General features: G+C 31.9%; 1 protein-coding gene across 1 annotated transcript in view; it reads left to right on the top strand.

Annotated features, from left to right (window-relative positions):
• The window catches only part of LOC127708407 (uncharacterized), a 199,676-nt gene extending 178,893 nt beyond the window's left edge, over positions 1-20,783 (top strand). Inside the window, exons 155-177 of the mRNA XM_052213279.1 lie at positions 353-538; positions 918-1,052; positions 1,646-1,834; positions 2,105-2,245; positions 2,518-2,703; positions 3,491-3,625; positions 4,281-4,463; positions 4,889-5,032; positions 5,381-5,563; positions 7,027-7,149; positions 7,728-8,066; positions 8,893-9,096; positions 9,476-9,610; positions 10,416-10,537; positions 11,070-11,341; positions 11,625-11,803; positions 14,374-14,592; positions 14,962-15,050; positions 16,052-16,138; positions 16,583-16,885; positions 17,560-17,656; positions 17,938-18,080; positions 19,341-20,783. Of these exons, the coding sequence (XP_052069239.1) occupies positions 353-538; positions 918-1,052; positions 1,646-1,834; positions 2,105-2,245; positions 2,518-2,703; positions 3,491-3,625; positions 4,281-4,463; positions 4,889-5,032; positions 5,381-5,563; positions 7,027-7,149; positions 7,728-8,066; positions 8,893-9,096; positions 9,476-9,610; positions 10,416-10,537; positions 11,070-11,341; positions 11,625-11,803; positions 14,374-14,592; positions 14,962-15,050; positions 16,052-16,138; positions 16,583-16,885; positions 17,560-17,656; positions 17,938-18,080; positions 19,341-19,398 (3,852 nt within the window). The 3' untranslated portion in view covers positions 19,399-20,783. The remainder of the gene's footprint in view (positions 1-352; positions 539-917; positions 1,053-1,645; positions 1,835-2,104; positions 2,246-2,517; positions 2,704-3,490; positions 3,626-4,280; positions 4,464-4,888; positions 5,033-5,380; positions 5,564-7,026; positions 7,150-7,727; positions 8,067-8,892; positions 9,097-9,475; positions 9,611-10,415; positions 10,538-11,069; positions 11,342-11,624; positions 11,804-14,373; positions 14,593-14,961; positions 15,051-16,051; positions 16,139-16,582; positions 16,886-17,559; positions 17,657-17,937; positions 18,081-19,340) is intronic.
• The last annotated feature ends 4,833 nt before the right edge of the window (positions 20,784-25,616 follow it).

Here is a 25,616-nt window from a genome sequence, read left to right as displayed (position 1 = left end):
AATTTGTATTCCACGAATGATATTGAATACACAGTATGTATATTGTCAGAAAATATAAATGTTCATGTGTACATGTCTTTATAAAAGGCTGAAAAGCTAACCATATGCAAGAAATTTAGACTGTCTTGAAACTATTTTATGGTGCCTTGAAAAATGTAACAATAATTTCTTCATGTATCAAGTATTTTTAACACAAAAATTTTAAGATATGTCAAATTTTTAAATGATTTAGATTTCCTGTTTTTTCTTGGTGCTCGCTGTTATTAAAGGATTGGGGAAGGGGATGTGTGCTATCTTAAACAACCTTGAATCTCTAAATGTGTATTTTCTATGGATTTGAACTCTATTACAGCTGCTAGTTGAAGCCTATGACACCTTAGAGCCTGATAACAAAGCCTATGCTACAGTCCAGATCACAGTTATTAGGAACCAGAATGGACCAGTATTCATACCAACATCTTATTCAGCCTTCAGAAACGATTATGATGGTATAGGAACATCTGTAGTAACTGTCCAGGCTACTGACGGAGATTTAACTGTAAGTTTGAGTTTTAAATTTTTTTACTCTAAATGAGTGGTTTTTGAAGACTTTTGTTCTTCTTTTTTTTCTCTCTCAAAAGGTTAAATGAGCATATTGTGGTAGGATTGAATTGAGATTTTTATTATTTTGTTTATTAATATTTTGTTTATTAATTTTTATTTTATTATAGTTGCTAAAAATATTTTACGTAAAAAAAAAGTAGTATTTGGTTTGCCCCAGTCGATGATCAAAACCCAAAACCTCTCACACTTAATGTGAGCAGGAGACCATGAAAGATGTTGTTTATTCAGAGCTGTGTGACTAATAGGATATTGATTTTTGTTTATATATTTATATCGTAATTGTATATTAAATTGATATTTGTTGTTCATTTCAGTCTCCTGAAAAAGACAAAGTGTTTTCCATTGAACCAACAAATGATTACTTCACCATTGATCCATACTCTGGTCTCATCACAATCAATAAGAGAATGTCTGAGGATACAAACACACCTCAACCAACATCTTATTCTGTAAGTATATACACATACCAACAAATGATTACTTCACTTTTGATCCATACTCTGGTCTCATCACAATCAATAAGAGAATGTCTGAGGATACAAACACACCTCAACCAACATCTTATTCTGTAAGTTAATAACTAGTTTGTTAAAGTATAAAAAATTCTTATATATTATGCATGTCTTCCATTTTTATCTTCCTTTTTTATAGAGAGATTTTTTTTTTTAATTTACAGTTCTTTTTTTCTGTGTAAATTGATGAATTGGAAATTTAAAAATAATAAGAACTTAATTCATGACATAAATATGGTTCTGTAAAATAGTTATGTATTACTGTAAATTCAGAAATTATTGCAAGGTTTTTATTGATGCGAATAATGCGACTAGGTGAGGATGGCAATAATGATAACTCGCATTCTGATATCTGATGCATATATCTGTATGCAGATTTTCCCAAATCGCAATAATAAATGCACCCAATAATTTCTGAATTTACAGTATTATTATTCAATTTAATGAAAAATGTTTTATTGTGCTGAAAAGCATCTGAATTTATTTCCAAAATATAGTTCTTATACTAAATACTATTATACCTTTTTTAGTTCAACGTAATTGCCAAAGACACAACTGCCAGTCCTAAGAGTGCAACAGCAGTAGTGACAGTGACTGTCAGTAGAAACACAGCCCCATCTTTTGTTGAGCCGACAGGAGGTTACGCTGTTTCTACAACAGAGTCTGTTCAACTGTTTGAGAACATCATTAGAGTACAGGCTGTTGATAATGATAGGCCTGTAAGTATAATTGTCTACTAAAGCATTGTGGGTAAAGATGTATTTTATAAGGGATAATATTCAGCAATACTCATGGAATAACGATTTTATTGTATAACAAAGCTTGAAAATCTGCTTCAAACAAATTTTTGTCACTGATTAAGTCAATAGTCTGAAGATATTTTTGCACTAGTACAATATCATAGAATTTTGCAATAGTTGCAAATTTTTCATTATGTTCTGTGGGAAATGTTATGTTGCTATATAATTAAGCTGTTTATTGCACTTCAGGACCCTGTAAATGGAGCGATTGAGTATTACTTTGTTGGACCAGAGGCTCAGAGCAGAATATTTCAGATCAATTCGGTTAATGGATCTATTTCAGCCCGTATCCCACTGACAGAAGTTCCTGATGGACAAGAAGTTCAAACGGTAAGCAAGTTATTCTTTTAATATTTAAATATATTCTTTTATGTCATATGAAACACACATTTTGTTTAACTCATGAAGTTTCCATTCATAATAAACACAGCTAGTCAACACTTCACTGTGAGTTAAATGCATGATATCAATAGTTTCTTTTAACTTTCTGATAGGTACATATAAAGGAAACTGATTATATATTGTTCCATGAAATAACTCTATATAATTTCTAATGCAGTGGTTTCTGCTTTTACTACTCTGTTTTATTTTTCACATTGTAGTTCACTGTTGGAGTAAGAGACAAAGGAATACCAGCTAAAACTGATACCACTACTGTCAGAATTACCATTCAGAGAATCGGTGATATTAGCTTTGACAAGTCAGAATATGACCTCACTGTTAGAGAAAGTGATTTTAATATTGGTGATACAGTATTTGCCATTACTGCTAACGATCCACTGGCTGGCGTAAGTGTACTTATATAATGCTATATCAGTTTGTGCTTCTATATGAATACAAAATCTTTTGTTTTTGCCAGTTTGCCGCGGAAGGTTGTGGTTCTCTCCAGCTTCCTCCACCTATAAAAGCTGGCTTCATCAATATAGCCAATAGTGCTGAAAGTGGTGGTAAACACTGACAAGCAATACATCAATCAATCTTTTATTCAATAGAAATATAAGAAAAAATTTCTATGACTCAATTTTCATTCTTAAATCTGCTTAATGTATAAAAATTTATGCAAACTGTTAATTGTTTTTTTCATATGTTACTTGTTACATTAATACACATCAAAAGTAAAATTGAAGTGACCATTAGATAACTCCTGTGGAAAAGTGTGCATTCATTTTTATTCGTGGGATACCAATTTTTGTGGTTTTCAGGGTTAAAGGTGAACCACAAAATTTTCATTAAAGTACAAATCTGCTTAAGGCTTATGTGCAGACTTCGACCAAACTTCAAAATCAGGTATCTACGAATATACACTTTTTCTGTCAATCCATACAGAATTGATATACATGAATAAAATTGAATCCACAGTATTGAATCTTTCATTGACAATAAGACATATGCGCACAGCATGTATGAAGATAATCTATGGACCAAACCATGAAATAAGGAATCTACAAAATTACACTTTTCCTTCAATCCACACGAAATTGATACGCATAATAATAAATCCACAGTTTTCAAATTTTTATTGATAATAGGACCTATGTACACAGTAAGTATAAAATTAATCATTGTTTATTACAGAGTGTTGTTATATATGATATGAGAGGAGATGGTTTGGCGAAGACATTCTTCAATGTTACTAAGATAGGGAATGCTGCAACTATTACCCTCAACAAACTGTTGATAGAGGATGACAATAGATCACCGTCCTATGTCGTAAGTTTGACATACATCTGGCCTTGCGGTCATAAACATTTTGAGTAAAATTATTGTATTCAGACTCAGAATCCGACCAAGCAAAATAATGGATTTGGTGTTTCGAGCACAAATTTTGTACTCGGAGTACTAAGTAAAGTTTTATGACCGAGAGCCCTGGACATGTTGTTAGTGTTTGATTGTACTTTTTTTTTTCACTCAGAGGAGTTGGGTGTTAGAAGTTTGTATGGTCTGTACTGTATGATATTTTTGATAAATCCTGTTACCTTTTTTACAAATTATACAGGTTATGTTTTTAAAAAACTTGACTTGGAAGTTGTACATGTTTATAGCACTCACTTGTGTTGTAAGTTAAACATATATGTACCTTAGAGTACTATAAATTTGTGTTGTATGAGTTTTTTTTTTTTTTTTTCAAGTTAGAAACATCTATGCTTACATTAAAATAGAATGAACATGTAGAAAATAAAAAAAAAACATCATTTATGTCACAGCTCATTTTAGAATGTGTTTGGCAAATTATATTTTAGAGAAAATACCTCAAAAGATATTAATTGTAATTTATAATTTAAATGTAGAAAGTACATACATTGATTATTTTACCTTTTAGAATTATTAGGGATAAAAACTAAAATACCTTTTTATGATTATTTAGGTAAGAATTGTGGGTTATCGTCAGAAGGATCCAGCCCAATATGCTGAAGCCATTGTCAGGATAACAGTTATCAGAAACCCTAATGATCCACGATTCACTCATGGGGCAGCTGTCTTTACAATTAACGAGGATGCAGATCCACTGACCCTGGTAGGAAAGGTCAATGCCACTGATGATGATGAGGTATGTATTTCTGTATTTGCCATTTCCTAATATGTTTTTTGATTTAAACACGCTGAAATGGAAATATTTTCTTGTTGAAGTCTTCAATATTGTTTCTGATGTGATTGATATCAATGTTTATTAATTTCTGAAACTACAAATTATCTTAAACTGTTTTTTTATGACATTTGATTTTTTTTAAATGAAACTTTCTGTATTGTTTTCGCATTACTTGCTGACGTCATTAGTTTCCACTAAAAAATCAAAAATCAGGAGCAGAGAATGAAAAATAATACTTGGAAATTTTCAGAGAGAGTTTCAAGCTATAAAAGATAGATGACTTGAAGAGAAACGGTACCATAGAATTTTTATTTACTTTTGACTTGTAGACACACAGTATTGTAAATTGTTTTAGAAAATATGCTGTTCATATATTTTTTTTATAGGGAGAAAATGGTAAACTAACATACAAGTTCAGTACACAAGATACAGTACCACCATATGGAGCAGACTATTTCTACATTAACCCATCAAATGGTGAAATACTGACCATCAACAATCTAAGGGGAGATAATCTCAAACAGTACAAGGTAAAATTTATTTAAAAAATTTATTTCTTTGCAGGTAAATACATATTTTGGGTCTTGTTTGGAATCAGAATTAAATCATTTAATTTGGTGGCCAAAAACGTTTTAATATTCATTGTTCCATTGAACTTCCAAAAAATTGTATGTTTATAAAGCTATAATAATAAATATAAGTGTAATATAAATCGCTCAGATTGTGCAGATTTCTTAAAAAATAGTAAAGCTGACCAATATATCCTAAAGGGCTCCCCTAGAACAAGGTATTATTAGTTCTTTAAACAAATTTACAGTCATGACATTTTATTCCTGCATTGCTATGATAATAGCTTTGTTTTTGTTTTTTCTAAATAGTTTGTAGTAATAGCACAGGATGGAGGTGTTCCAAAGAAACAGAGCAGTATTCCTGTTACAATCATGATTGAGAGAAATCCATCAGCACCACAGTTCATACAGAGTCAGTATGAGATTACAATCAATGAAAGTACAGCCATCAATACTAATATCCTCACAGTACAGGCTAGAGATAATGACAATGTAAGTTTATATTAAAGGGCTTAGAGCAGGGTGGAGGGGGGGGACAAAAATAAAATTTATTTTTAAATGAATAAATAAAAAATATTGAAAAAGTAAATGAAAGAGGATGCTGACTAATTTCCAATCTTAAGCCTAAAAAAGTTTGTGTTTTTTTTTTTTTTTTTTCTTGTCACTTTGAGAAGTTCTACTTCCCCCCCCTTTTTTTTTTTTTAATAAAAACAGTAATCAACCCACCAATGATATAATTCAAGTACAGGCTTCAAATAAAAACAATATTTATACAATGGTTTACCATTAATAACTGCACCACTCGATAATGATATCCTCCAAGGACAAACAAAACGGGAGATAACTTACCATGGATAACAATAAACAGTAGTATCCTCCATATTGTTGCTAGGGATAGTGGCAATCTGAACATATTACCAAATAAATACACAACTCAACAATGATATACTCAAAAGACTGGCATAAGATAGATATACAATATTAGGTCAATGGTCAATGTCAGGAAAATATAAACTTTTTTGTATGAGGCTGAGAAACTGGGGAAGAGCGAGGTTTTACCAAGCCCTTCCCCAGTTTTGTGCCGAATACAAAAAAGTTTATATTTTTATGACATTGACATAATATTGTTTTTAAACTGCAACTTGAATTAAAACATTGATAGCTATTTAAATTGTTGCACAAATTTCAAACTTATTTTCATCCCTTAATGAACCCCTGATTGTGGAAAACGTGTTCCATGATGAAATCGACATTGCACAAAATAAAGCTGTGTTACTATAATTAGGAAATAAAGCAGTATAAATAGTTATATTACCACAGATAACAGTAAACAAGGATACTACTTAAGTTGTAATATTTTTGGTGTACTTTTTCTTTTAGGTTTTAAATATGCGCAGAATGTATCTGTTAAATCTGAAGCGTAAGAATACATGAAATGAAATAATGTAAATATAGATAATTTGAAACAGGCTTTCATTCATTGGATGCCATGAAACAGTACACTTCAACTTGACTTAGAGCTGTTCCATTAAAATATACATGGTACCAAGGAAATGCACTTTGAAAATAGAGTAACAACTGATAGAAGCCATTTTTTGGATGCATTTTAAACTTGTACAACGTAATATTTCCCACCAACTCATTGTGGCAAATTCAAGTTGCCTTCCTTGGGCCCCATATATGAGGGGCCTGATGGGTTATTTTCGTTCTTCATGATCGGCGCATTTTCGCTATTGTGATCCGTTTTTCTACCGAATTATTTTTTTTTATATTTTCGTGATCCGTGATTATGGAAATTTATTTTCTGTGAATCGTGATTGACAAAAAAATCAACTCGTGAATCATGTTGAGACCACCCCCCCCCCCCCCCCATCAGGCCCCTCATATATGTTTTCTTGACTTACGTAAAAAAAATGCATCCAATAAAATTTGATATACTTATTTTTCTACTTCAGGATCCATTGGAGTATTCTATTGTAGAAGATCCGCCAGCCTCTTTCTACTTCAAGATAGATCCAACATCGGGAACTATTTCTACTAATGCTAATCTTTACAATGATGAAGCATCTAAATACACTGTAAGTACTTGTATATTGATACAACCAAAAGTGGTCTGTTTTCCTTCTTAAAATAAATACATGATGAAATGTTCTGTTCTTTTTGATACCAGGATATGTTTTCTAACTTTGTAAAATTAGTTATGTGAGTTTGAATTCTCAGAATTTGGTCTTTAATTTTGTTTTGCATCTTTGAATCAACTTGATTATGGTTCAACTAACGATTCGTTTAACAGCAATACCCAATTAAAATTGAGAATTGGGAAAAGTTAAAAAGCAATAGAGTAGTGTCAAAATTAAAATTATATGAAAAATAATGCATAGATACCAGTACCAAATGTAATTCCTATTTTTCATTGATTTGTAATGTAAGACCTGTAACTACATATACAGCACAAACACAAATTAAGAATTTCTTCAGCAAACTATGAATTTTGAAATCTGGGAATAAATTATTTTTTTATTTTACCATGTTGTTCAATCAGTTTTTTCTATTCATACTTTTGCGAAAATTTAAACTTAATTACTGTTGGAGATTCAATAATATATCGGGTAAAATAACAGTTATCTTTTTAATGTAAATTATTTTTTATTTTCAGTTGACAGTGAATGTAAAAGATCTAACCAATTCACCACAGACAGATTCCGCTAAAGTGATTATCAATATCAGGAGAAATATTTATGGACCAACCTTTGACAACAATAGATATAACGTACAGATATCAGAATACCATCCTAATGCTGACATCGTGACGACTGTTACCGCTAAAGATTTAGACAGTGTAACTAGTGCAACTAGTTCAAGTGGAATTTTACGTTACCAGATTAACGCCACAAACCCTGTATCACAATTCCCATTCTTCACAATTAGTCAAACGTCCGGTCAAATCTACCTTTCGAGATCTTTGACAACAGACGAATCAGCAAACCAATACACTGTAAGTTTTTTTTTTTTTTTTAATTTTTATTATTTATAACTTCCAATTTACAACATAATATACACAAATAATAACAATATATAATATATAAATCTATTGATATTATCTAATCAAATACATCTTTTTATTAGGAAGCAATTTTTTTTTTTTTCCTAATATACAAATATAAGATAAAGAGTAAAGCAGTCTGAACACCGGAGAGAGAGAGAGAAATAGAGAGAGAATAGTGTGGTGAGTTTTCAATACAATTCATCTACACATTGAATTCTATTTTAGTATAGTAATACACTGTAAGTTAAAAAAAAATTTTTTATCCTTGTTTAGAAATATTTCTGCACATATTTTGTTGCATGGAAATCAGTATTCTACTTTATTTGTCAATGGTTTCAATGAATTTAAGAACTCTTTTCCTAGAAATCAATGATTTGGTGAAAAGTCCCTATAATTTATAACTACCAAACATTTTTTCTACCTTTTCTGTTACACATTCCAGATGTCAATTTTAATAAGAAAGTGTAATTTTCACAGTAAAACTAAAACAAGACTGGATTTAAAACTTTTATTGGAAGAATCAGTATTGAGAAAAATTAAATTATCAGTTGTGTATTCAGGTTAAAAAAAATGTTTGGCCATAAGGTAGCCATGGCCTCCTTACCACCACCGGATCCACCCCTTATAACATATTGAAAGAAAAGTTATAGCTGTTGTAAAGATTTCAAAAAGTTTTTCCTTGTCCCCTTCCCCTGGATCCTACTCTTCAAACATATAGAAAGATACAGATCTTTTCAACTAAATGATTTCAGAAAGTTCGTGTTTTATTTTTCAGTTAACAATTGTGGCAAAGGATGTTTCAGCTCAGCCAAAGGCTGCCACAGCCAGTGTTGTTATTACGATTGTCAGAAATCAGTTTGCACCAACATTCAACCAGACTGAATATAAAGTATCAGCTTCTGATAAACAGAAATCTGGAACAGTTCTAGAGAGGCTTCCAGCAACAGATCTTGATATAAATATCCCACTTAGTGCCAATGTAAGTACCGGTATTGTTAAGGTTAACTTGCAATGTTTGTTGTAACTTTTTCTTTTTCCATAGACTTACTGGTTGGTTTCTCTGAGCATGCAAGACATAGCAAACATAGTCTGTTGTTGTCAGCAGCTTCCACATTTAGGTTCAGCTGTGGACAAACTTTTTTAAAACATCAATAACTTTATCAAACCTTCATGGAATGTTATGAAACTTGAAGCTCCTTTAAGATCAAGAAATAGCAGTGTCAATGTGTACTTGAGTATCATTCAGTAATTTTGAGAACTAAATTGGTAATATATGCTTTTTTTAAGACATTTGTTGACAATAGTTGTGTCTGTTGATTAGTTTTGTTTTTATATAACATAGAAATATTTATTTTCAGACTCCTAATGCTCAGTTTGAGTTCTCTGTGGTAGAAGACACCGATTATTCCCGTTACTTTGGAGTTTCTGCTCTTGGAGATGTATTTATAGCACAGCCATTAAATCTTCAAGATCCTAAACCTGCATCAGTCCAGGTATAATAAAAGGGGTCAAAGATCACTATTTATTAACTTTATAAAGAACAAAGTTTCTAGATAAAATTCAAATGAACAGGACTATTTTCTCAACGATATTTAAAGCATCCAACTTATTTGCATCAATTCATTTTATCAATCTGTACATATTTTTTTTTTATCTTCCCTGATCTAGTTAATAAAAATTGTATTTAAATAACATAAAGAGTTTTAAAAAATAATGTACCGCTAGTAGAAGTTGAAAATCATCTACTTTTATTTTGAAGTCCAATTATTGCTTAAATGTCATCTTTCTTGTTTAACTTAAACAAAAAAATGCATTAAATAAGACGCATTGAAAGCTGAATGAATGTGAATATCTGGCATATATTTGAGATGCTTTCCACTTGGATCTAGGCCTATATTATATATGTATCAGCAAATTTACACATGTACATTGATGATTTTGTTAGATTCAGATTTCTTTAAAACATTATGTTAGATATTTTATGCATGTAAGAACAACCAATATGTTGACGACGACGAGGGGGGTTTTTAACGACCTTAACTACCCATTAGGGTCTTGCACGGTCGGTCCCCAATATGTATATATGAGCTGCCTGATTTACATACAAGGTGCACACAATATTGCTATTTGATTACTAGTTATACTCTTTTCTACATTCAACTTGCAAGGTTCTAGAAGGCAACTTACAGCCTTTTGATAGCTTTTTCTGTAGAAACCTTAAGCGTTTAAAATTGTACAGTATATTTATCTTTGCTGTTACAATTGCACGGACTTACGTAAAAATTCTATATATTATAGACCACTGTCAGAGTTTGCGACAAGAGCTGGAAGGAGAAATGTAGTGATGCTACACTGATAGCTAATTTGTCATATACTGCCGTGCAGGAAGGACAATTAGGATTTACGCGGCCAGAATATGTGTAAGTTTAAACATATAAGAACAATACGGATTTACTCAGCCAGAATATGGTGAGAGGGCGAACATTTGATATTCACGGGGGGGGGATTTTTTCTGACTGATTATTCATTTTCACCTTTTGCTCGTCTCGTGAACTTTTTTTGCATGAAAATTTATTTTCAATTCTGTACACAATTATTTCATGTGATTGGCTGCATTTTGTATCGCAGAATGTTCTTTTTCATCTAGTCTTGAGTAAGATTTTTCATTTACAGTTATTACCAGGCCAGAATATTTATTTCCCAAAAAATGTGAGAGTATTAGGTTCATAGAAATAAAAACTTGAATTCATAATTTAATTAATGATTTTCCTTCATAACAATTTTTAAATCGCATTAACAAGATTTCACATTTTTGCCAGGGGTCAAGAATTCCCAATATTTAATGCATGCATTAATTTCTCAATTTATAGTATCTCAAATACATAACAAATAGATCTCTAATCTGTAACACTAAAAAATATTGCTGTTATTCTCTTATTTGATCTTTTACAGCATCGACATTCTAGAAAATGTACAAGTTCCATTTTCAGTAACGTCACTGGGAGTGGAGAACCAGGGAGTCAATACAGTGCTTTGTACAATTACAGATGGAAATGAAAACCTTGGATCTCAATCATTATTCAGCATCAGGCCTTCTACATACTCAAAGTTTTGTAATCTGACTCTACAATCAAATCTGGATTATGAAAAGAAGAACCGATACCGATTAACTATAGATGTGGCTTCTAATAATTTTAATAACAGGAGAAAGAGACAAATCTACAGTATGTATTTATACATTAGGTTTTTTTTATGTCGTACCAAGGAAAGAATTTTTGAAGAGAAAAAAAAGGTTCAGATAAGAGCAAAAAAAAACAAATTCAGTAATAAATAAGCAATTTCTTTGGGAGAAGAAAATTTATTCTCTACACTGAACCAAAGAAAGGATTTACTGCAATTCTCCAATAACCTTATAGAAAACTTGATTACATTTTTATATTAATTTTCATTTGACTTTCAGAACTGTATATCTTGATTTGTAAATTTATGACTAATTTATTTTTTCAGTATGGAATACTTGGCCAAGGACTGTAGTACACATTAACGTTATAGATGTCAACGATATCTCACCACAGTTTATTTTCCCAGTCTATCCATCTCATAGTAACGCAGATGTTGCTGATAAATATTTTGCCATCGTCACTTCTGACACAAAGGCAGATTCATTGGTGACAAATGTCATAAGGGTAAGTACAGTATTAAGAATGTTCTTGAAAACGTAATCCATATTTTCCAATTGCAATACATGCATGGACTTTGTCATTTCCAAATAATGGGGAGTTTGTCAACATTAGATTTCCTCTTGTTTACATTGCAATGGAATAAATCTAAGTAGATAGCCTCATGACATGTTCAGAATTTGTTTGTAAGGATAAGATAATTTTTGTGTTTTTTTTAACTTATATTAAAAGAAAGGGGAGATAATGAAAAACTGTCCCGAAAGAAAGGGGAGAAAATAAAAACTGGCATTTTTAGCTTATATTAAAGAAAGGGGAGAAAATTAAAAAATAGTCCTTTGTTCAAATAAGGCCTTTGAAAATAGTGGAATTAACTACTTTTGGAGTGTCAAAAACTCGTTGGAAGTACTTGATAAATTGCATGCATATATTGGTGATTTTGAATCTGTTCAAAGTTTTGATTTTTCTACCCTATGTACCACTTTGCCTCATATTCTTATTAAGAAAAAATTCACACACCTAATTAAATGGGCATTTAAAAAATCGGAATGAGAATACATATGTTCAAACTCTTTTAGGTCATTTTTCAGTAGCAACAAACAAAAGAGCTATGTCAATTGGACATGCTTTGATACTATATCTGCCCTTGAATTTTTACTTGATAACATTTTTGTTCGCTTTGGAGAAATCCGTATATCGTCAACTTGTCGGAATTCCAATGGGGACTAACTGTGCACCACTTATTGCGAACCTGTTTTTGTATTGTTATGAGTTACAATTTATGACTAAAAACAGCAAAGACCCATCGAAACAACATCTTATACAAAAATTTAACAATACTTTTAGATATTTGGATGATATATTGGCTCTCAATAATGACGACTTCAGTATGTATACTAAAGAAATTTATCCTGTTGAACTTACTTTAAATAAAGCTAATACTAACAATGACCACTGTCCTTTCCTCGATCTTGATATCTATATCATTAACGGGAAGCTTAATACAAAAATTTATGATAAAAGAGATGATTTTTCATTTCCTATCATTAATTATCCATTTTTAGATGATGACGTTCCCTTGTCACCATCTTATGGTGTTTATATATCTCAACTTGTACGATTCGCTCGTGTATGTAACAATGTATTAGATTTTAGCGAAAGAAATTTATGTATTACTGAAAAATTATTACACCAGGGTTTTCGATATCATAAACTAGTCAAAACATTTACTCAATTTTATCATCAGTATAACGACATCATTCGTAAATATAACTCAACATGCAGACATCTTATACCTTCGGGTATTTCACATCCAATCTTTTATGGTAATATTCTTTACAAAGCACAAAAATGTCAGTATTCACCTCAAAAGCTAACAAAACCTTTAAACAGACTTATTAAGAAGGGATATAGTTATGATACTGTTGTCAGGTCATTAAAGATTGCATATTTTGGCTTTAATATTGATTCACTTATAAGGTCTTTGCATCGGAATTAAACATATTTATTCTGAAACCAGTTGTTGGCATGACACAGGTTATGTTTTTCTCATATATTATATGACGGTATAATACTAAACCCCTAACAGGAGGGATTGTGCCTGATATTCATATGATGAAGACATAATCTTTCAATCAGTTTAATTGAGGTCTGGAGCTGGCATGTCAGTAACTGCTAGTAGTCTGTTGTTATTTATGTATTATTGTCATTTTGTTTATTTTCTTTTGTTTCCTATTCTGACATCGGACTCGGACTTCTCTTGAACTGAGATTTACTGTGCGTACTGTTGTACGTTTGTTTTTTCTACATTGGCTAGAGGTATAGGGGGAGGGTTGAGATCTCAAAAAACATGTTTAACCCCGCCACATTTTTGCGCCTGTCCCAAGTCAGGAGCCTCTGGCCTTAGTTAGTCTTGTATCATTTTTAATTTTAGTTTCTTGTGTATAATTTATTGTTTAGTATGGCGTCCATTATCACTGAACTAGTATACATATTTGTTTAGGGACCAGCTGAAGGACGCCTCCGGGTGCGGGAGTTTCTCGCTGCATTGAAGACCCATTGGTGGCCTTCGGCTGTTGTCTGATCTATGGTCGGGTTGTTGTCTCTTTGACACATTCCCTATTTCCATTCTCAATTTTACTTTGTATATTATATTGAAAGTAAGGGGAGAGAAAAAAAGACTGTCCTTTGCAACCTATATTGAAAGAAAAGGGGAGAATAAAAAGATGTTCTTATGTACCTAATAGTGAAAGAAAAGGGGAGAATCAAAAGATGTTCTTATGTACCTAATAGTGAAAGAAAGGGGAGAATCAAAAGATGTTCTTATGTACCTAATAGTGAAAGAAAGGGGAGAATCAAAAGATGTTCTTATGTACCTAATAGTGAAAGAAAGGGGAGAATCAAAAGATGTTCTTATGTACCTAATAGTGAAAGAAAGGGGAGAATCAAAAGATGTTCTTATGTACCTAATAGTGAAAGAAAGGGGAGATACTAAAATAAACTATTCTTCGTAACTTATATTAAAAGAAATGGAAAAGAAACAAACAAACTTGAATTTGACTTTTTCCCTTTTCTGCCAGGCTGTAGATAATGAAGCGGGTATCTTTGGACAATTGAGTTATTCCATTAGCAGCAGTGCCAATTTTAAAATAGATACAACAGATGGGGTCATTAGCACGAAAAGCGATTTTTCAGCAGACGCAACAGACTTTAATGCTTTACCAATGGTGTATGATTTGGAAGTTAGAGACCAAGCTCCTCGATATGAAGATCAGCTTTCAGATACAGCTAAACTATACGTAAGATACTAGTAAAACTTTATTAAAGAGAACTAACACAAAAACGTAAAAAAGATCATCAATCATAGTTGAACAGTGGCTATATATATATATGTCTTATTAGCCTGATATCATGAAAAATACTGGAAAAATTGTTATTTCTTTGACTGAAAAATAATAGCTGACATTCAGTAATTTTGCCTCAGAATGTACTATCAGAATTAATAGTTCTGCATAATATTTATATATCAGTATTTGTTATCATACAAAAGGCTATACTATTAATGATTTTTATGATAAAAAATAAGGTATTACTATTTTTTATAAATTATTATACATCTACCTTTAAATGCATACTGATATGATAATTGTGTTTGTTTTTTCTTACAGATTAACACAGTTTTCGATATACACAGATTTATATTGGTAGCAAGTTTATCTGTGGAAGGTGCTACTGCAAAACAAGAATCAATTAGACAGTAAGATATTCTGTTTTTTGTTGATATATATTTCAAAACTTAGAGTTTGGAATGTATTGATATATTTTAAATGGTACTAAAGCATTTAGTAACTACTTTATGAAATTACCATAAAAGATGCATCTCATTCTTATATTAAAAAATGCTGTTTTTATATTTAATAATTCATTGATATTGGATAATGAATTGATGATTTTAATCTTCTACTCTATCATTTTCTCTTATGTCTTTTGGTCTTATTTTGTGATTTGTTTTATTGGACCTTTTGGCATTCATAATCGTACACACCTGCTTTAGGTTATGCCATGTCTTTGATAGATAAGGGCATTATGTCTTTAAGTCAGTCTGTCGCCTGTTCGACCTTCTCATATTGGTATAAAGTGTTGGTTTTAGATAGTTTACAATAAAGTTGTGGTCACATCAACTTGAAAAGTAGACTAATTCAATCTATTGTTTCAAATAATAACCCACTTTTAATGTTTACATACATTTTTCTCAGGCAATCAATGTCAATAGACCACTTTCTTGTTAAAGTTCATCAAGCGTCTTTGTGATCGTCATTATGCAAGATAAACTAGAAATAATGTTTGTTCCGTAGGTACTTAATCACAATTTCCTAATTAATTTGCCGAATAATTTCGTGCAATATAGCATCATATTTTTTAATCGCTCCCTCAACATGGGAAGGATATGACGATGCCCCTAAACACACGAATGATGTTTACTAAAAGTTTTTGACGGAAATGCAACACACTCAAAAGTGGTCTATTGATGATGCAATATTCTATGCTAAGCTATTCATCTTTATTATGATGTCAGCTTATTAAAATAAGCCCTGTATTTACAGTTCAAGAAACATGGAAATGTGATAGTGTTAGCTAGACATGGTGTATTACCATTACATATTTTTTTTATATTCTAATATGTTTGAAGATGAGCTGAAAAGAAAATTATATTTACCGGTATCAATTTATTACCATGTGACATCATCTATTTTTCAGACAACTGCAGGCCAATACAGGAAATATTGTGTTGATAGATAATATTGAGAAAAAGAGAGACGAAGATCTGAATGTTATAAATACAGCGTAAGTTATAAATAGAACTGTAAAAGTTATAAACAGTGTTAGTTATAAGTTAATACCATGTTAAATTTCTGAACAATGAACACAGTGTAAGTTATTATTGAACAATGTTGAAGTTATCAACACAATGTAAGTTATAAGTGAACAAAGTAAAATTTATTAACACAATGTCAATAATAGTGAACAATGTTAAAATTATAAACATTGTTGACAAAATCAATGCTGGGAATATTACATGCATTCTTTTAAAAGAAATTTCTTTGCAATATTTTTCTGCACAATGAAAATCAGTATCAGAATCAAAACGGCATTTTACCTGTGACAAAAAGGAGGTACAGACAGAATGTTCACCAACAGTTTATCATCAATATTTTAATCGTTAAATCATTTCTTTGAATATATACAAATCGAGCAACGCATCATTTTCTCTTGTTTATTTCTTTTCAGAACTGACATAACTTTTGTAATGGTTAGACCCAATACTCAGTTCAAGCTGATTAAGAATACTGATGACGGTACCCTGTTTACTGGCACCAAAATCAATGAAATCGGTAACATCCTTAAAGATGATGATGTCACAGTTGAAAACATTCGTCCGCCATATTTAGATGCACAGGCAGTCAGGACAAGAATAACAAAATCTTATGTTTGGTGGTTGGATGATCCTTGGGCAGCACTCATCGCCTTGGTAGCAATTTCCATCCTGCTTTGCATTGTGGGAATAATCGTTATTATCTTCACATCGTCAAGGTAACCATATTGAAAATAGCTAGAAATTTTTTTTTTTCTAGTGATAATTCACCTTTTCAGAATCCAAAGCCTTCTGGGTAATATTTTCAAAATCTTACACCTAAACTTTATCATTGGCTAACAATGTCCTAAACAATGGAAATTCAGCCAATGATATGACATTTTTTTCATTTATTATACAAACAATGAAATTACCCATAGTCCTTTAGGTTCTCAAACTGTGAATTGAAGTCTGTACTCAAATGTTCAAGCAATTGAGACAAGAATAAGAGAAAGATTTCTTAATGGTAGGGAAATAGTTCCTGCAGCAATTATGTTTTAGAAATAAGGAAGATTAATATAGTGTCATATTGGTAATGTAAACCACATGAAAATTATACTTTAGTCAAAGTTAATGGTCAGTTACAGGATTTAGAATATTTATGTTTTAGAAATAAAGAAGATTAATATAGTGTCATATTTGTAATGTAAACCACATGAAAATTATACTTTAGTCAAAGTTAATGGTCAGTTACAGGATTTAGAATGAATACTTATGTTTCATGAAATGGTATATAGGAAGGGTCTAAATTTCTATAATTTGAGACTGCTACTTTCCTCAGAATTCCAAACCTGAACATTCATACCAATACATTGATACTTACTCTCTAAACAAATGTGTTTTTCCTTTACAGATACACTAAATATATGATCAACTACAAACCTTATGAAACATATGATCATCCGGAGTTTATGGAACCACCAGATTTCCTTAGAGAATATGAAACACAGGTATGAAATATTTCAAATATACTTTTGATAGATTTTTGTCATTGATGAAAAATTGTCAGGTAAATTCAGTTCCAATGGACCAGTTCAGAAATACTGCTGCATTGTGGGTATACTACTGTTATGGCTATTGATAGGTTAAGATGTCATTAACAAGGACACTGCGACCTAGCAGCATAATTTTTGCCAAAATGAATAACATCTCAAAACCTTATTATTTAACTAATTTTCTGTGTCTTTAAAAAGAAGTTTTATTATTAAATATATTTGATTGTTTTATTCAGAGTTTAAACATGTATGTGCCACCAGATGAACCAGTCAAAGAATTAGGAGAGATCAACATGACATTTGAAGGAGAAACTGTACAAGCACATCATACAGGGGCCACAGAAGGGGTAGCTTCAGCAGTAAATCCACTCTATCAAGAGTAAGTGTCTACATTTATAAGAAAATAGTTGCTGAAAGTATTGAAATATGGACTAAAAGAAAAATGAACTAAAGAAAAGTGTATTCTCTGTTTTTGTGTAAGCATGCAGTCAGTAGTAGTGAAAAAAGAAAAATTTGATGAAAGGATATGTGATGCTTAGAGCCCTTTTTTACCTCATTTTATCATAGTTCTCAAATTAGTTTTTCATTGCCTTACAAACTATATTAAAAGTTTAAAATCAAAGACATACATCAGTAATTTTACTATTATGACGACATAGGTATGCAAAAGTTTGATGAAATTGACAAAAATCATCAAAAAAGGCAAAAATTCTGGTTGTTACGGAGTATCTAAGGTTATCCAAAATTTCATATGTTTTTAGCCAACATTTTTTTATATATATCAAAAGCAACAGCACCTTACAAAAATTACTTGTTGACCGTTTTTCATTTCTGCTATGATTTTCTAACAGAAGCAAATACAAAGTAGAGTATGTGTCTGGGGAAACAGCAGACGACGGAAACGTACAGGAAGTTGAAATTGTAGAGGGAGCTACTGCTCCTAGTATGGGTGTTCGTAGGGGCTCGGTGTATGAGATGAAATCAGAGTATTGGTACTCTGTGTAAGTCCCGAGCATGTCTATAACTAAATTAGGTTCAGAATTAGTATGTTAGTACAGTAGAGTAGTGGATGAACATATATTGATTATTTTCATTCTCAATTATGCTCATTATAAGATATAGCAAATATATATTTATATCTTATTTAAGTTTTTTTTAAATCAGAATTATTATTCATCTACATGATATCTATGCATGATTTTTTTGTAATTCAGAAATTAAATTCTTGTCTCATTCAGATTATCTATTTATGAATATAGATCAAGACAAGAACATGCCTCATAGATTTTTTTTTAAAAATACACTGAGTTAATGATAAAATGTATTTTAAATATATGATTTATTAAATTTTGATTTATAATATTGAACAATGTCCCAATACCTCCAGACATCATTCTTGATGAATTTTCACTAGTACCAGCAAATAGCAGGAAAACTGTCTTGTGCCATAAATTTTTGATAAATCTTAAATATTTAATATTTTCACTCTAAAAATGAATGAAATATTTGCCACTGGACATAAAGCAAACAACAATCAATCTATTGAAAAGGAAAATGTATCAATCACAGACCAATGATTCAGTCTTTTCAGTAAAATAATATGCATAATTATTAAAATTTTTATTTTTTTTATTTTCAGAGATGATGACAAAGGACATCAAAGAACAGGATATAGTGAGGGAACAACGATGTTGTAAAACGAAGACTTTTTACTATATAATCTTGCCGTCAGAACAAATTGTTCACTTAAATTTATTGGATGTAATAAAATATCAAAATATTTAATAAATTTCATGGATTGTACACATGATTTTATAAGCATGTTGTCTCAAACAAATCGAACAAAAATTATCCTTTCAAGATAAGAAAATCAATGTTAAGGTTTTACGAACTATTTTCAAAATTTTTATCTTTCGTTGTGTCTTGTTATTAGAAAAGAAATAGTAAGACTTAAGATTTTTAAATGGCTGTTTTCAATTATTTATCTCACTTAAAATGTCATTTTTGATACTCCTGCAGAATTTAATATTTTAATCCAAGAATGATACTCCCTAGCGAGTTCTATTACTTTACCATGTTCTATATTACTGTCACAATTTTTTATACCATCTATGCAAAGATATGTATGCAAATTTAAATATAAAATTTGCAAATAAATCAAAATAGGACTTCTATACTTATTAAATTTTTTTTTATATTTTTTTTTTATCAAGAGCATAATATGACAGATTTTCAATATTGATATTCCCTTATAGAGATTATTTACATTTTTACAGATTTATTTTTTCTTGTTATCGAAATTCTACACATTCTTTTGCTTTAGGATATTGTTATGGTCTTTATATTTTATATGATTTGCTATTTATCTACATTATCATATCTTTACAAAACATTCCAAATTTTTATATATAAGGTCAATGATTTTTATTTTAAAGACAGAAGACAAAACAAATCTACTTGTAAAAAAGATAGTATGTCACAATACTTTAAACTTGAGCAGTCTTCCAGATCATATTAACTTGGCCATATTTTGTGAGACATTATAACTGCTGTTTGATTGTTATAAATAAAAAAGTGCATGTATAGGTTGTGTTTTTTAGGCTATTCAGTAAAATGTTTGTCTTTGGTTTTTATCGCAGGACTTTTCTCCCCTGTCAGAATATTTCACTAAATTATTTCATTTTGTAACTTTGTATGATGTTAAAGAATTTGAAGAATCAGATTTTAATTGATTTTAGACACGTAATTTATTTATTCATTTATTTAGAGACAATAAGTTCTTAAAATATAATCTTAAAAAATAAGTATTTCATATTTTTTTCACAAAAATTATAACAATAGCAAATGTACTTTAGATAAAAGAAAATCCTGTTTCAAAATTTCAAACTCCTATGACTGTTAAACAAGCATTATATTTATTGGATAGCCTTAGTGTGCATTTTCTGTGCAAATACATTTACTATAGTTAGTGATATACCATATTGTTAAGAGTGCTTTGTAGTCTACCAAATTTTGTATTTTTTACAAATGAAATTTATATTTTTGGCTAATTGAATTTTTTTTAATAAATAATGAAAAAATATCAGTGTATGTCATTGAAACGGAACACCAACCACCCTCTAAATGACATTAAGAGGTCAACACACTTGCAAAGGAGCTAGGGAGGCAAAAATTATTGATAATGAAAATGAAAGAGGACATTAGGACATTGACAAACTCCTAGACTAAAAATTTTGCTTATAAGAATGAGAAGATGTGGTATGATTGCCAATGAGACAACCCTGCACCACAGACCAAATGATGTCACTTTCAGAAAGTTTGTCCCCTCTTTCAACTTTTCAGTCTACTCCTACGCCACTGCAAACATACCAAATGATAGACAAGTGTATAAAATGCCTAGAATCTACAAAAGTTACAAATAAATTTAACAGAGACTTTCCAAGATCCACCATCAAATACCAATACCTAAGACAAAGTTTCTGACCCAGAACAGGCTAATAAACAGCTAACACAGCTTATTAGTTATAGCTAAAGACAGCAAACTATTATATATTAAGTTTAAAAAGATAAATAGATATAAATAAAGCTCAAGCAGGCTAAAAAAGTTGTCATTATTTACAGGTACAATTTTCTGAAAAAACCCAAGTGGAAATAGAATTTTTGAACTGACCAAAGGTTGATAAACTCCTTGCCTCATTAGGAAAGGCATTCCACAGTCTTGTTGTCTCGTAACCAAAGCTTTTCTTACCATACCTTGTTGTTTTCGGTCGCGGCACATCAGCTATCCTGTACCTGGAGGCAGCATAGTTTAGACTCTTCCTGTAGAATGTTATAAGAGCTTTTGTAGTCGTCGTAAATAAATCTGAGTGATTGTTCTTGTATTTTTTTTATTTTTTGGGTGTTTTGTTCACTGCAAAAGTTTCATGTAAGTGGACAATAGCTGAAGTTGAATGGATGAAAGAGAGATAAATGGTAAGTTTAGATAGTCTTTTTAATACGTTTAGTTGTTTTGCTGCTTTTTTACAAAATTTGAGATGTGTGTATTGAAATCCAGTTTAAAGTCCATGGTTACACCTAGAAGTTTCACTTCATCATCACATTGAATACTGATGCAGTTTAGATTGAAGACTGTATTTTGTGCATGTTTATTTTTTGCCTTTTGTGATTGCCTGGAATTTTTCTGGGTTTGCCTGCATTTGGTTAGATTAGAACCATGATATTAGGGAGTTACTATCTTCCTCTAAGCTAGGGTTTAATAACTAATTCCAGAGAAGTGCCAGATTTAGAGAAGGTTTTATCATTGGCATAGTTATATAATTCACAGTGTTTTACAAAAAGGAAGATTTAATTACTACAATAATGTAATACATGTTTCCTATTGGAATTTTGAAACAAGAACAAAAAAGGAAGATGTCATTAATAAAGACATTAAATAATACAGGGCCAAGTATAGATCCCTGAGGAACACCTTTGTAAATATCAAGCATTTGACTTAAACTTTGTCCTATATTTCAGTTACATTTATCAGTGGTATGAGAAAGAAAGGCAGATGATACTAGTGGATGACACTGACAATACCATGGCAATAAAAAAGAAAATCAACCAAAAGAGAAACAAATATAAACATAACAAAACAGATAAAACTACAGACTGAGCAAGAGGATTAAAAAAAATATTGTTACCACTAGCAGATGAAATCATGATTTCAATCCCTGCAAGGAAAAGCCAAAGATTTTAAAATTTATATTTGTTTTGGGGATCTATGCCAAGCACATGACATTTAAGCATCACAGTCAGAATATTTTGTCTGAGTTATTTGACATATATTTATGTGTACTCTTACATACTTTGTAATCTAGCACATCAAATATCTGACTAAGTATGTCATTCTTATGCAACAGTAAGATATATGTATTTTGTGACATCCCGAATATGCATGTAAATGTTACAAATGGATGTTCAGCACCATGCCATCAATCAATTAAGGGGAATCGTGAGATCAATCACAAACTAGTCACATTAAAGTCATCAAAATCCCTGGGTGGGTTTATGCTGCTGTTTTATTTAGCTAGCAACATTTGGGTATACAAACTTATTGTTTGTCCTTTGCTAAAATACATTGCAGGGAACATAGAAATACCAGACATCCATCAGTCTGTCCCATCTTGTATTAAAGAGCTCTCGAACACATGTGCAATTCATGCTTGGTTTTATGAAATTTATAACAAGGTTTAATATAAGTAATTGTCTCTGACTTTTTTTTAAGAAGTTATGCTTCTTTGAATTTCTACAGGTCCTTCTGTCTGTTCTTTTAAGCACTCTCACACATATAATTCTTGTCAGATTTTTATGAAATTTATGTCTCTAACTAGTTGGTAAATCAGTGAAGAACAACTATTTTTAAAGCAATGCCAGATCCAGAAATTTTCAGAAGTGGGGGCCCACTGACTGCCTGAGGTGGCCCGCTCCAGTCATGCTTCAGTGATTCCCTATATAATCAACCAAATTTTTCACATAAAAGGGGGGGGGGGGGGGGGGCAGGCCCCTGGAAAACCCTCTAAATCAACCTCTGTAAAGGAGTTGTTTCCTTTGGATAATAAATTATATGGAAAGTTGTATTGTAAGAGCTCTCAAGTCTACATTTCTTGTCGGATATTAATGATAAATTTGACAAGAAAAAAAATGGTGTTCTTGCACTTGGACAGATAAAATAGTTGCATGGTAGGGGACACTTCTTTTATTAAGTCTCCCAAACGAAGTTTGGGAAGACTTATTGTTTTTGCTCAGTTCTTATTATTATTATTATTCTTCTTCTTCTTCTTCTTCTTCTTCTTCTTCTTCTTCTTCTTCTTCTTCTTCTTCTTCTTCTTCTTCTTCCGCCGCTTTTAAATTTGAACTTGTCCGCACCCGTTCTCCAAAACCGCTTGTCGGATTAACTTAGGGTTTCACAATATGTTAGACTAACATGTCTAGTGGTGCAATCAGGGTTTTGTTTTTGCAATGGGGTTTATAAAGGGGTACTTTGAGGGGCAAAAAGAAAAGAGGGTTTTACTATAGAACCCTATGGGATTTTATTTTTTAAAATTTTCAAATGATTATAAATTGAAAACCGTTTGTGATAGACACAAACTTTTTAATTGAAAATGTTCTAAATGATAAAGCCCATTAAATGAAATACAGGGTTAGTCCCCAGGGGTCACCCCCACCCCCTGCCATTTAAGAAAGTTCTAATACCTTGTAAGTGGTCAAAATCCCCACCCCTAAACCATATATATTCTGGTTTGTCATGCTAAGATGGTTTGAATGATATACAGGGTTAGTCCCCAGGGGTCATCCCCACCCCCTGTCATTTGAGAAAGTTCTAATATCTTGTAAATGGTCGAGATCCCCACCTCTAAACCATATATATTCTGGTTTGTCATGATAAAGCACATCAAATGTAATACAGGGTTAGTCCCCAGGGGTCACCCCCACCCCCTGCCATTTAAGAAAGTTCTAATATCTTCTAAGTTGTCAAGATCCCCACCCCTAAACCATATATATTCTGGTTTGTCATGCTAAGATGGTTTGAATGTTATACAGGGTTAGTCCCCAGGGGTCATCCCGACCCCCTGCCATTTTAGAAAGTTCTAATATCTTGTAAATGGTCAAGATCCCCACCCCTTACCCATATATATTCTGGTTTGTCATGATAAAGCACATCAAATGTTATACAGGGTAAGTCCCCAGGGGTCACCCCCACCCCCTGCCATTTAAGAAAGTTCTAATATCTTCTAAGTGGTCAAGATCCCCACCCCTAAACCATATATATTCTGGTTTGTCATGCTGAGATGGTTTGAATGATATAAAGGGTAAGTCCCAAGGGGTCATCCCGACCCCCTGCCATTTGAGAAAGTTCTAATATCTTGTAAATGGTCGAGATCCCCACCCCTAAACCATATATATTCTGGTTTGTCATGATAAAGCACATCAAATGTTATACAGGGTTAGTCCCCAGCGGTCATCCCCACCCCTTGCCATTTGAGAAAGTTCTAACATCTTGTAAATGGTCGAGATCCCCACCCCTAAACCATATATATTCTGGTTTGTCATGATAAAGGACATCAAATGAAATACAGGGGTAGTCTCCAGGGGTCACCCCCACCCCTTGCCATTTAAGAAAGTTCTAATATCTTGTAAATGGTCGAGATCCCCACCCCTAAACCATATATATTCTGGTTTGTCATGATAAAGCACATCAAATGTTATACAGGGTAAGTCCCCAGGGGTCACCCCCACCCCCTGCCATTTAAGAAAGTTCTAATATCTTCTAAGTGGTCAAGATCCCCACCCCTAAACCATATATATTCTGGTTTGTCATGCTGAGATGGTTTGAATGATATACAGGGTAAGTCCCCAGGGGTCATCCCGACCCCCTGCCATTTGAGAAAGTTCTAATATCTTGTAAATGGTCGAGATCCCCACCCCTAAACCATATATATTCTGGTTTGTCATGATAAAGCACATCAAATGTTATACAGGGTTAGTCCCCAGCGGTCACCCCCACCCCTTGCCATTTGAGAAAGTTCTAATATCTTGTAAATGGTCGAGATCCCCACCCCTAAACCATATATATTCTGGTTTGTCATGATAAAGCACATCAAATGAAACACAGGGTTAGTCTCCAGGGGTCACCCCCACCCCCTGCCATTTAAGAAAGTTCTAATATCTTCTAAGTGGTCAAGATCCCCACCCCTAAACCATATATATTCTGGTTTGTCATGCGAAGATGGTTTGAATGATAGACAGGGTTAGTCCCCAGGGGTCATCCCGACCCCCTGTCATTTGAGAAAGTTCTAATATCTTGTAAATGGTCGAGATCCCCACCCCTAAACCATATATATTCCTATTTGTCATGTCTCGAACATTTGAATGA

Source organism: Mytilus californianus, unplaced genomic scaffold (genome assembly GCF_021869535.1).
Source record: "Mytilus californianus isolate M0D057914Y unplaced genomic scaffold, xbMytCali1.0.p SCAF_7, whole genome shotgun sequence".
Lineage (NCBI taxonomy): Eukaryota > Metazoa > Mollusca > Bivalvia > Mytilida > Mytilidae > Mytilus > Mytilus californianus.
The sequence above is the reverse complement of the archived record's forward strand: the minus strand, read 5'-3'. Positions and strand labels throughout refer to the sequence as shown.